Consider the following 13,672-nt stretch of genomic DNA (forward strand, 5'->3'; position numbering starts at 1 on the left):
CAGCCATCATCCCTCACACACCGTGCGCCTCTCCAAAAGCGGGGGATGACACTGCCATGGTCAGATTTACAAATCAACTTTGTAGGCCCTGTGATTCGCTCTGCTAGGGGGAATAAGTACATGTTGACTGTGACATGCTTGTTTACCAAGTGGGTGGAATGTCTCCCAGCCCCAAATTGCAAGGCAGAAACCGCAGCTGCCCTGATGATTAACCACATCTTTTACCGTTTTGGTCTACCTCAAAGGATTGAGTCAGACAGGGGTAGCCACTTCACCAGTGAAGTAATGACAAAGATGTGGGAGATACTGGGGGTCAAAAGGAAGTTGCATATTGCTTACAGGCCAGCTTCTTCTGGGGCAGTAGAGAGATATAACCGAACCATTGTGAGCATATTAAAGAAGTTTGTGGCAGATTCTGGGCCAAGTTGGGATATCCGATTACCTCTGGTCCTAATGGCCATCAGATCTACCCCTTCATCTGCAACCAAAATGTCACCATTTGAGTTGATGACTGGGCGCAAGATGGTGCTTCCGCAGCATTTGCTCTACAGGACCCAAGAGCAGACACTGATAAATGCCTCCACAACTCATGAGTATGTGGAGAATTTAAGGAAACACCTCCAACATGCTTTTGCTTATGCTCAGCGGAATCTAGAAAGATCGGCTGATAGCATGAAGACCCACTATGACCTGAAGACTTCCAGGAAGGAATATCAGGTGGGGGACCAGGTCTATCTATACAACTTCCAAAGAAACCAGGCAAAACAGCGGAAATTTTTGCCTACGTGGAAGGGACCCTTTGAGATCATCGACAAGATCTCCCCTGTGGCCTACAAAATCCACATCCCCAAAGGTCCTTTGGCAGCGGGGGAAGACAAGTGGGTCCACATAAACCAGTTGAAGTGTTGCCATCCCAGGCACACTCTGCAACAACTGGAGGAATCCTCTGGAATCCAAGCGGGTACTGACTCAGACTAATTCAGTTCCAATCATAAAACATACCACATCTAGTCTCTAAAATATTGTGATTTGCATGAAACTGTCTCTTAGTTATACTGTTTTTTTATCAAAATAAGAATGTAATGTTTCGTTATGATGAAATGCATATGCTGCCCCACTATCTCAACAGTGGTGGAAAAACGTCTATGAGTAGGTATTGCCGCTCTTCCTTTGTCGTCCTAGGAGAAAGAAAACCTGGAGACGGGCCAAGGAGGATGATCCGGAGACCGGGAGCAGAGACGCAATGGGCCGGGGTACCGCCCAATATTCCCATCAGGACCGGCGAGGAGAACCGATCGATCCACCGGATGGAGGAAAAGATGCTGAACTGTGCCATCTATTGGAAGAAGATGAGGAAACATCCCAGGTCTTGCGAGTCCCATCAGGAAACAGAATGGCCATCGCAAGAGGGGGGCTTGTGGGATGTTTTTACCCATGCATCCGAGCCCTACCTCAAAAACTGGGCAGTACTGGCGTTGAAAACATCATGATGGCCAGAACTTCCCAGAAGATGCCCAGGGAAGGGCATGAAGAATAGGCTGCCACCCATTTTGCTGATGTTATGGGCACAGAAGGGCACTGCCTAAAACCACCATTGGACTACCCGCACAGTAGTCTGAAACCATTGGGAATGGCAATGCTGATTGCCAAAAGCCACCTAGAATTGTGGGGAATTCATTTTTCTTGAATGTCAAATATGGCAAAATCATGGGCACAGAATTACTTTACTTCAGAAACACACCAATGCCATGTCCTGAACATGGACAATATACTCCATGTAATATCACTTGCTGAAATGAATCAATCTAAAAAAAATCCCAAGGATGGATGCAGTAACCGCAAAATCCTGAGGGTGGCGCTGGCGGTCTAAACTCTGACAGGAGAGCTGTCTTGCAAAACTGTCTAGTGCAAAGAAAGGGGTCTCATTTCATCAAAAGTTCAAAGGGGTTGCCTGTCCTGAGAACTCTTGACACTTCAGAACTCAACACAAGAAGCCAGGAAATCACAGGGTTCTGTTAATTAAATGCAAAGTGGCTCCCTGGCCTCCTGATGTCAGCTTCCCAGAGACCACACAATGGCCCCTCTCCTCTGAAAGGAATATGTTGATTTTTACTGTTTTACTGTCAACAAAGGCCTGCCTGCCAGAAGACATGTGACTGACCCACCCAAGTCTTGGAGGCGGACTCCAACACTCTGAGGACTGAATTGAAAGTAAAATATATATTTTACAAAAACACTGATAACTCTTTGTAATCAAATGACAGAAATGTATAACTTTGAGAGACTTAATTTAAAAAATGTACCTTTAATTCAAGCCCAAACTCCAAATTGTGGGATATTCTGGGACAAAACCCTGCTGTTTATTAATATTACAGACTCCCTGTTTCAGCTAGACAAACGAAAATGCATTGGTATTTGGGTAGATATGTGAGGAACAGTTGTATAAAATTTAATGAAGATCCAATGTTGTTTAGCACATTAAAAAGTGCTAAAAGTTGCCATTTTTGAATGCAAGCTCTTAGAAACAGCAGATTTGGGACAGAGTATACCTCATGTGATATGTGACATGGGTATGTAATTTCAAACAACTGTGTAACTGTGAAATATGTATTTTGATCATATATAGATTTGGGTGCACAGATGACAGGGGAGTTTTTTCAAGAGATCATAAATGGCTGACATCACTCTGACACAACTTAGCTCCCCCAATCAGGGGAGAAATGAAAGCTGGACCCATGACAAGTGAGAGGGGCAAGTTTAGTTATGACCAACACACACACCCACTTGCAGAACATATAAATGGACCACTGAAACTTAGGTAGAGACATTCATTTCCATCTGCAGCGGGACGCTCTGCCGGAAAAATCCATACTTACCTCCATCAACCTTCAAGGAGCCAACACTTAGACTCCAAGATAAACAGAGACTACAGAACCTTAACCAAAAAGGCCACTGCCAGCAAGAGTATTTGTCAACAGGCCTGAAAATCTTTTTGCAACTGAACTCTTCAGACAGCCGGCTGACGCCGTCTGAATTTTGCCAAGAACTTTTGCAAGAACCCGGTGACAGAAATATCCAAAGAGAAGGCAGGACCCGACCCAGAGAACCGGTGCCTAGCAGAGACCAGGCCATTGTATCCAGAGTGCTGACCCCGATGCTGTGAGCAGTTCCAGAGGCCAGGCGCTGTGAGCGGAACTCGGGAAGACCTGACCAGGCTGAAGTCCGTGACCAAGTCGCTTTCCGATTCAAAATCTCTTATGAGTACTCAGCAAAACTCAGAACACATCTCTTAGTTAAAATCATATAATTCAATCCATTTTTAATCTAAGTAGAACTGCAGCTTAGCAATTGTGTTATTCTGCCATCATTTTTAAAGCTGAAAAAGTGTTGCGTTTAAAATTTGCAAAACCAAAAACGACCTTCACTAAATCGCTCATATCTCCGCGACCGTTTGTCTTAGAGACTTGCAGTAACTTTCATCTGAAAGCTTAGAATCTTAGCTTTTAATCGCACCAAGAACCACATTCCTACCCCTTATACTTTTACCGCAATCGCGGGAACAGGCATTCGCGAATTTTGCAGCGATTTGCAAATTTCTTCACGTGTAAAAATCTGCTGCTGCTTGCCTTCCATTTGCCAGAAATTCGTTTAACCTGCTAATTATCCCTGAATCATTGCTAGTGTGAGCCTGGAATAATATTAACTAGATACCACTCACCCTGAACCTCTAGAGGGAATTAAAAGCATTTTAACATATTTTCACTCCATTGCCAGCACATATCAAAGCATTTTGCCTGTGTTTCCAACTTCTGTAGTCTAAGCTTGCTGGGGTTAACTGAATCACATTTGATTGCATTTCTGAGAACTGTGTGCCTCCCTTCCATTTCCTTGCATAGCATAAAAGGGGGGGGTGAATTGTCCAAGAAAGTGATTACATTGTCTTTTGCTGAAATCCTATCAAGTTATTTTCTGTACTGCATTTCATTCCACATTGCATCCATTTGAAACCATAAAAGTATTGTTGCTATCTTATCCATTTCATGTCAACTCCTTAGTGATTATCAAGAAGTGTGCTAGTGCCAGATTCTCCGTTGTTAATCTTTATCATATCAGATTAAGTGTGCTATTCAATTATTAATTTATTCTAAAGTGTGATATATATACCTATTGTTGAAACTATCAATTAAACCTTTTAACTTGCAAAACAGAACTACTTCTTGGCTCAGTGGGGTCAGGAGGATTCCAAGAGAGGGGTGTAATATAGGGGTAGTCATCCAGAACGCATGAACTGGACATAAAGATATATCAATAAGGGTTTTCATTCAGTATTCTAGACTAGGCGTTGACTTGACTGTAGTGCTGAATTGAATCCTCTTACACAGCCTCTGGCTTGGCTAAGGCCCCCTCACAAATGGCGCTTAGTGAAGAGGTCCCAAAGACGTTGCCTTCTCTTGGTCAGCCATCTAAGGGGTGGCAATTACTAATACTTGCTTGGGGATCTGAACACTCTTATTACCAATATGATCTGTGCTTCTGCCTTTGGCTTAGCCGTTCATCATATTAAAGACTAGGGTGTTCGTGGCTAGTTTTTGCTAGAAATAATGTCACTGGTGTAGATTAGTCCTGACCTGGTGTTGCCTCTGTTACATGTTCTGTGTCCGCAACCATGCTTGATATAGCATCTACTTGGAGAACTCAGACAAGGACGATATATGGAGGTGCAACGCTCTGATTACTTACCAGTAGTCGATATCATACCTTCTGTTCCTCGCCTCATTTCGACGTCCTGACTCTAACACCGTGGGGTATTTGTGGTTGGTCCCCTCGCCTGGTCATGCACTGGTGGATTTGGGGGGAATGCTACCCTTTATGCCTTTGGGGGGAGGGAGTATCCACTACAGGAAGCACATTTAACAGAAGAAGGCCTGGGTGGTATGATATAATAGGTTATTTATAACACGCTTAATACCAAGAGGTTTCCAAGCGTGGACCCGGGGATCGAACCTGTGTTGCTCCATGTCGTCCTGCTTCCAAGGCGAGCACGTTGCCCTGAGCTATCCTCCCGAGACAGGGTGTGGGCCACTGCTTCTCTGAGGACCGGGACAAGTAAGTGTAGGATATGCTCGAGTTACGTAATCCCGCCTTTCACTTCTAAACCACAAGAGAGATTTAGCATCGAAAGGTCACTAAGAAAAACCAGAGCATTTGAGGATAGTTTTATAGATTTTCATAAAGTTGTGAAAAACAATCCGCATTAAGAAGACTTTTAACAACACAAATGGGCTTCCATACTTGCCAGTACTTCACACTACATTGCAGCCACTGGAACCAAGTAGAAATTGAATAAAGGGGCACAATCAGTGAAGGAATGGTAACCCACTTGAGATCACTCCGAGAGACAACTGTGGTCTGGACATTACCCAAGACCTTCTCAGGGGCCACCTGCCATAATACCTTCCAGACCTGAGCAGTCTCCTTTCTTCTTTCATGCAATGAGTAAGCGTCTTCATTGGCTGTCTGAGGTGTGCCAGGGGAGGGGTCTGGTTCCAGAGTGAGTATAGGGGTCTGCATAGCTTTCCAGACTTCATCATAGAGCATGTGCTTAGCAAATCCCTATAAAAAGGGTTGGCAGACATTTACTAGGGTATCTCCAAAATAGAGGGGTGGTGCGCTCCTTTGCAGATGGGGAACATGAGCACCATGGGTGGACTGGGAACCAAAAGAGGCCCTGGAAATAATTTTCAAAGTGACCTCATATTACATATTTTCAGCAAGCTGAAAATGTTCCCCATGCGAACATTTGAAATACCACAAAAAAGAAGCCCAGGGTGCAGAGGCCTCCTGGGAAATCTCCAGAGTTCCCTACAGGCCAGCCCAGCCGTGATGGACACCTCAACAGGTGTGTGTGTGTGTGTGTGTGTTTGAATGCATGCAGCATCAGTACTTAAAGGTAACAGCATTATAATAACTCCTTATGTAGTAGTAATAATAAAAATGTGGATCCAAAATTCCTATATCTATAAAATGACGAACATCGTAGCAACAAATATAACATTCAATAAATAAATAAATCATTAAAAAATCAGCAATTCAATACACCAATTCCATATAATGCTCAGGTTTACGTCACACAGCATCTAAAAGTTTAGAAAACCTCAAAACAACCTCCGCTACAGTCAAAACACTAAAAAACATAAAATCAGCCCTACAACTTACAATTCTATTAGAAACAAGTTATCATACATTTCATAGTCAATGTATAGAGGGTAAAAGGACACATTGATATAGGGATTCAGTAATTGATGTACAAAATGGACACAATTCAGACTTGAAATGATCCCACTCAGCCACCAAGTTAGCTAAGGGTAAGAGATCCAGCCGGAAGTTTGCATATAATGCATGAGTCCGTAGACACAGTATCCACTCCAAATTGTGTTCACAACCCCAAGTGGTTTTCTGACATAAATATTCAATAGACCCTTTTAATTGCACGTTATCTTCATTAAACAAAAGGCTGAAACCTAAATCTTTTAATAATGACTTCATCAGGAATGGCCTTTTCCAATCACTGCCTTGATGTTGTCGGCTGAGTTCCTACAAAGCTCGTTTATGTCCTTTTACTTATTCCCTCACACTATTACGAAACCAAGAAGACAAAGCCCTCGACCCGACCTGACACTGCACAGGTAACAGCCCAATGTGAGAATGCACAGGCAGTGCAGGCACACACTTTGCGAAGCACAGGAAACTTCCCCCAATTCAACCGCTTCTTCTGCAACAGCGCTTACCGGTTGAGGGGCGGATCCGAGGCACTGTTGCGCTTGGGTAGGCATCTCTGGGCCGGGCAGCCGTTCCATCCCCAGGTGATGACTGAGACTGCAGGATGCCAGTCACTGAAGGAGAGGAGTTGTAATACTGAATCTGGGTTGGCATTCTCAGGGGTCCCGGCGTTCATATGTGTAGGGCAGAGTAATCGCGAACACCGTCAGTGGAGGTAACTGGTTTCAGCCTTGCCTTGTCTTCTGAAAAAGAAAGAGTTACTTATCAAAAACTCATGCAGCTGCGAAAGCAAGGAAGCTAACAGGGAAAGGGGATCGCCCTTTGTGTCCAAATGGATGCTGCTACGTTAGGATCAAGTTGCCCAGTAGTAAAGTTTACACAACCGTACAAAATGGATCAAATTCGACTGCAAAATATATGCAATATTGAAAAAACGGATAGAATTACACAATACACAGATTCATGCAAAAGGGCACTGAGTTTTCTTCTGGATTGTAGAGAAGGTTATCTGAGAAGAGTTTTTGGTCTGGAATGACTGCTGAACCAAGCGTATCCGTGGCACAGTTGTGACTTTCGTCACTGCCAGCATATATTATACTCACTGCCGGTGTCTGCGAATGCCACTGCAGATATAAAGAAAGTGACTTCAGAAAAAGGCTACCAGATCCGTGAGTCAGTCCATTCTCCTGCATAGCGGAGCCCCTACACACCCCCATTCGTCAACCCTGTTGCGCCGGACACCCCACAACTCTCACTGCCTTTTGTGTGTGTCAGAAGATTTGAGGAACGTCGCTTTTATTGTGACACACTGCCTCTGCATTAGGCATTGGTAAACTGGCTTCAATCACATTGAAACCTATTTAAACAATGGTGGTCCGAATTCAAACCTTAAGAGTTAAACTCAACGTGGCTCTAAAGATTCAGACTCTGATTCAAGCAGCTCGAATAGACAAGAGTACGTGCTGGGTCAACTAGTTTTAACATTTAGGCAGCTTTTCTCTGTTCACTGAATTCATTTACTACTAGGTTAGACTTATATGATGCATTTACTCCAACAGAAATTGATTCAACAAATTGATTGTTTAGAATGAACAGATGTGTTGAACCCAAACCTCAAGGCAGATTGAGCATTTTAAGGAGTGGTTGAAATCTGATCATGAGTCACTTCTACAGAGGTTTGGCTGATTGTAACTGATTTAAATCATGATCAGTGGCCTTGGAGATGAGTGGCGGGCCAATCTGACAAAAACTCCCAGCAGCAAACGAAATGGAGATCAAATCTACATCCTAAAATAGATGACAACAGAGACCTATGCCCCTACCCACACAGCTCCATGGATATAATTGGACCAGTGGGAGAAGCAGATCAAGGCCACAGGATAGGGCACTAATATCATTAATGCTGAACTTAATGGTGAAAACGAATTGCTAGGTGGCAATAAGTATGGATTACAAAAAGATTCCATCGAGATGTTCAACAGTAGCAAAGCAGAGGTCAAGGATTCCAGCCCAAGCTCTTTCCACACTCCCTTATTGTAGGCAAACAGCATGCATGCTGCCCAGTTACTCCGGAAATACGATATGTGAACTGTTTCACAAAGATAAAAGTTTTAAGAGAGATCTAGCACTATTTTGATGATAATACATATATGTCTAATAGGGCAGGCCCATGTCATTACATGTTTTACGTGGGCTAAAACCATCAGTGTGTCATAGGATCAGTTCTAAATGCATCATTGCTGGAGTATCTTCTTTGTTATTGTACAAAATGGGGAACTCACCCATAGGTCTCCCCATTACTTTTTCACCATATTGGTACCAAAATTAACATTGGATACGCAGGAGCTAAAGGCAGCTCCTGGATATCAGCATTATCCAGTGACCAGGAGCTACCAATGGGGAATGAGCAGCTACAACATTGCATTACGAAAATCAAGCCGCCACATGAGATGCAAACATATCATTACGTTGATTATTTATGACCTCTTACGCTTTCAATGTTGTATAGATGTGTCCTAATGTTTATAGATTATACCAAATGCACTTGGTTATATTCACATCAGTTCATATGGGGGGCCAAAAGTAGTTCCTGGTAGCTGTTGGTTTCAAACTATCCAGGTTCTGCTAGACTACAAGCAGGGGCTAAATAGCTCCCAGCTCCCCTCAATTTCCAACCTTGCCATACCCCGTCCTCTTTTTAAAATTAAAATGTGACGCTCCATAACCAATGCGTTGAAGCTGATGCTGAGAGCCATAGTGGCGCCGCGGCAACGATGTAAAGATATGTCTCAGATTCTTCTGCCTATATTGCAATGGTTCCATGTCATTTCGCCGACAGGCTTTTTTTACGACTGCCTTTTTTACGTGGACAGTATTACAAAAAAAGTAGTTGCATTTTTTGGGGGGATTTCCCCCCAAACTGCCCTTCTCCACCGATTTTTAACTATTCCAGAGCCCCCCAAGCCCTTATCTGCCCTTTCCCCAGATGACGTTTTCGTAATAGTGTCCACGTAAAAAGGCAGTCGTAAAAATGCCTGTTGATGAAATGACGGTATACTCCCTTTTCTTATAGAGCAAGCAAGGGTGTCAGTAGCACAGCTGATAGGCGCTTGAGCATGCCTGTCATGAGGTTTGTACCTGCATGCTTCAGGTGAGCTTAAGTGCCCTCTGAAAGAGCTCAGCCAGAAACAGTCTTAAAAACATCCACTGATTATTGCTGAGAGTTAACATTTTGCTAGCAAATGACCTGGATAACATGATACACGTTTGCTCAGAGTCTATTTGGGTGAAATGTTGCTTGATCAAAGTTTCGTTTTTAGCACCAATTGTATTAAAAGGCACGCAACATTATTTCAAGATGGCAACTGCATTTAACCTGTATGCACTTTACACAAGAGATTCCTCAGGACACCCACTTGGCTAACACAAATTTCCCTCCTTCAAATTAAACTTGCATAAAATGTTATTATCCAAGGAAGTGGTGAGAAAGAATAATTACATTGCCCCATTGATGCCTTGGAGAAGTGATCACCGAGTCAGTGAACATAACATGAAGAAATGAGTCTGTCTTCCATGACTATGATCAAATGACTTACCCAAAGTACTCTCGGAGAGAGAAAAGAGCAGCCAAGAGTTCTGACAGAGCTGCAGTGTTAGTGCGTGCAAAGAAGCCACAGAGAGACAGGGAAAAAAGGGGCACGTGTACTGAAGGTGAATGTCAGACACGGCGCCCATAAGCAGCAGAGAGGACACAGCTGAGGGGGGCCAAGACAGCAAGATATCACTGATAGAACTTGACGTGTGGTGGAGGAACACCGGATTCTAGGACCACACAGAGCATCAGAGTGTTTCCCGGGAAGTGTGCACATGAGACTAGGCTACGAGGTGAACAGGAGATGGTGAGGGGAACCCACAGAAGAGCGATGCTCATGAACAGCCATCAGTGCAGAGAAGCAGAGAAGGAGAACCGAGGAGGCCGCGGGACGCGAGGAGTAGGTCCCAGGAGCACTTCCAAGGAAACAACATCGAGAAAGTGTTTACAAGTAGCAAGGCTGTCGGTTGGGACAGGAAAGCACGTTTTTACGAGCCTGATATGAGGCAGGTTGAAAGGAGAAAGAGTAAAAACTGAAACCCAGAGAGAACATTCTAGGGCCAGTAGCCAAAGTGGTTGCCTGATGAAATGATGCAAGCTGGAACCTGAAGGCAAAGTTCCTAGAACCAATTAAATAAATTGACTGAAATTCTAACCATGCACACTGCCACGCTAATGCAAGGATCCCAAGTGGCGTCAAGAAACCGAAGGAAGGAACTGTGGCTCACTGAGAGTTTAGAGTTCCTAGTGCCCACCTGGTCCATCTAATTTCCAGTAACATTGTGGAACTACATGACGTCTCTGGTGTAATCAAGTCAGTAGATTGTGGCAATTAATATTGGTTATGATGCGGTCCGCAAGCAAGGGAGGACGATGGCAAATGTTGCCATCCACTGCCATGGGTTGGCCCTCAATAATGCAAAACTTTCAGCAGGCCGTGAACAATGGGTCAGGATTAGCAAGTGATAGCTTGCAAAGAGCTACAGAGCACGCCGCTGGATGTCCGAAGAAGATATCGGCGACCCGGCTCCAGACCATCAGAGCGAATCCTATCGCCCTCTTCACTGTCCAGAACTGAAAAGTCGAACATTTATATTGCATGTTCTGTGCCAGCTGCCGTTACAACTCTAGAGGTAGGGATAAGCAACAAGGCAACCCCATTGTACTGGAACACACTGATGGCGCTGTCTTGGAACATCGCACAGTTCCGCCGAAAAGTTGTGGGACACGGCTTTGCAAAAGTTGGAGCTGTACCATGATATAATACGCTGCAACAATCCCGGGCCAGGAGGGAATGTGGGTTTGTTCATAAGAGAAGCCTCGTGAAGTTTCGATGGCGGGCTTTATTTATTAATTTATTGTGCATTTGTAAGGTGCTTACACAACAGGTAAATTGTTTTCCAAAGCAATGGTGATCATTAGGGATTCATGTCAATTAGAGCCCATCCCTGGTTGCTGGGGAATTATTATTGTTAAATGCAGGGACACAGTCCAAGGTGGCCAGGTGCTTTTGATAGTGAAGATCTATTAGATCAGGATCTAGAAAAAATCAGATCTACCCTGAAGTTAATAACGGGGCATTACCCACTTCGGGTAATGCCCCGTGGCCCATAGTTACAGACCCGAGCAAAGCGAGGGCCTTAACTAAGGCCCCGGGGCATTACTGGTAATGCCACCCCTGCTCGAGGCCTATTGCTATTAGTACCCCGGCCCATAAGAACGGGGTACTAAGAGAAATCTCATTGTCCCTCGCCAGGTACTAATGCAATTTAGTATTGTGATTCTCACAATGATGCTATCCTTATTATTCGTAAACCCACACACCGATCGAAATTGATACATGTCTGGCCGTGATTTGAGGAATTGCAATGGAAGATCTGCATGCACCATTCGGCTAGAGTAAGATTAACGGGCAATAATTGACTGCATATCATTTGATATATTCTCCAGGAAAGCTTCTGTAGCAATTGAGATCTACACAAGACCAGAAGGCAACCATGGTCAATAAGGATTGTTTTGAAATCGCAGAAGAAATAATTGCTGCCTGTATATCCTCCTAGGAGTTAGCAGTGTAGCGCAAAACATAAACATCCCAGCGAAAGTGTGAGGCCAGGCACCTGGAAGCAATCGCCAGAGCGAACATGTGAGATTGTGTAATGCAAACAAGCAGGACCCATTTGAAATGATGCTCATTTGTGTGTAGGGAATCAGCATGGCTGGTGCATTGGTGCACGCGGCAAACGCAGGCCAACAGAGGAGCCCAAGGATGCAGAATGTGTTGCTGATAAGTAGGCATTAAACACTGTGGATGGGCAGGCCAAGAGGGGGATATGGCTATTCAACCAACTCAAATTAGTTTTGTCCAAAATAGCAACCACAGCTCTTTCGAGTCTCTGTCATGCCCAAAACCATGGACAGCACAGAAGCCAGATGACCTTTCTGTGGCGACTGTATGTGATTACACCGGTTGGGTGGAAGGACTGTTCGAGTAGGATAGCTCTGGGGCAACGCGTTTGTCTTGGAAGCAAGACAACACAGAGCAGCACAGGTTTGAATGCCGGTCCCACACTTAGCGACTGGTCTCCTGTATTAATGTTATCCTGCTGTAGCGGTCTCATAGATCCAAGTCTAAAGTAGTAAATTGGGTAGGCCCGAGGCTGCCGCACAATCAAGGTGCTCTATGCTGCAGGCAGAGTTTATGGTAGGTGGTAGATGTACAATAACACATTAGATAAACTTCTGCATATCTAAGGCAGTCTACTCGCTTTTATGGAGCTGGTTGACATGGGTTTCAGTCCGTCATAAAACGTGTGCCGTGTGGGAGGGCAACACACGAGATCTGCATCATCAAAGAAGTCCCTCACAAGGATTCCTGCGACCAATGCTAATCTTCATTTACATGTCTCTTGAGACCCCTCTGAAATTTCACCAAACCATATTGATATAATACCCTGCTCTAAGCATCATAGCACTCACAGACAAGGTATACAGCCATTCATAAGGCCTTTGCAGAAAGACATTTGGTCATTACCTTTTCAGAAACCTCACTCATGCATTTTGGCTGGCCCCAATCAAAGGCCCCATGCAGAGGAAAGTGGAAATAATGAAGGTTGCTAACACCTATCTGTATCTAGGGGTGAAATGCGCCTGCTCGGGGAGTTGCAGGGAACACCTGACTAAGGCTCCATGCTCAGTCTCTACTATGGATATGGCGTATGGTACCCTGTCGTTTTTCCGACAGGAATTCCTTTAAGTAATTTACTTCGAAGGAATTCCATCGAAAAACTCATCCAAATATATAGGTGGTGGAACAAGAGGTTAAAAAGAGTGGGGAGGGTTTTGGGGTACGGCACTTGTGGCGTTGCCCCTTTAAGGGTACGCACGCGACGGAGTGACGTCAACTCCGTCGCGTGCCAGTTTAAATAAACGGGGCGGCTCCTGGTGATGTCAGTTCACCGGGGAGCCCACACCGACAACATCTCCGTCTCTGTGTCTCATTACCACAGGGGGTGGGGGGCTCACGGAGGCGGCCCATCGGAGACCGCTAACAGTGGCGACGAGACCGGGATCGCTTCCTGGGACACGCGGGGGAGTTCCGCCGCAGCGCAGATGATCGTATGTGAGCGCGCGACGAACTCCGACCGCAGAGAAGGAAGCGACGCACGCGGCCGGCGGCCATTTTGATGAACAGGCTTCGGAGACTCACGGCTTCATAACGAAGCGTCGGTGAGCCATCCGGGCTTAATTTTTGGAAATTTCAGCGGCGGATGGTCGCTGAACACAGCACATGTCAATTTCGTG

The 13,672-nt window shown here is 44.8% G+C and overlaps 1 protein-coding gene across 2 annotated transcripts in view; it reads right to left on the reverse strand.

The window, feature by feature from the left end:
- The window catches only part of LOXHD1 (lipoxygenase homology PLAT domains 1), a 1,234,736-nt gene that overhangs the window by 1,200,965 nt on the left and 20,099 nt on the right, over nt 1–13,672 (reverse strand). For both annotated transcript variants that reach the window (XM_069626921.1, XM_069626920.1), the window contains one exon: nt 6,789–7,022. In XM_069626921.1, the coding sequence (XP_069483022.1) occupies nt 6,789–6,933 (145 nt within the window). In that variant the 5' untranslated portion in view covers nt 6,934–7,022. The remainder of the gene's footprint in view (nt 1–6,788; nt 7,023–13,672) is intronic.

This window comes from Ambystoma mexicanum, chromosome 6p (assembly GCF_040938575.1).
Source record: "Ambystoma mexicanum isolate Mex_15411 chromosome 6p, UKY_AmexF1_1, whole genome shotgun sequence".
Classification (NCBI taxonomy): domain Eukaryota; kingdom Metazoa; phylum Chordata; class Amphibia; order Caudata; family Ambystomatidae; genus Ambystoma; species Ambystoma mexicanum.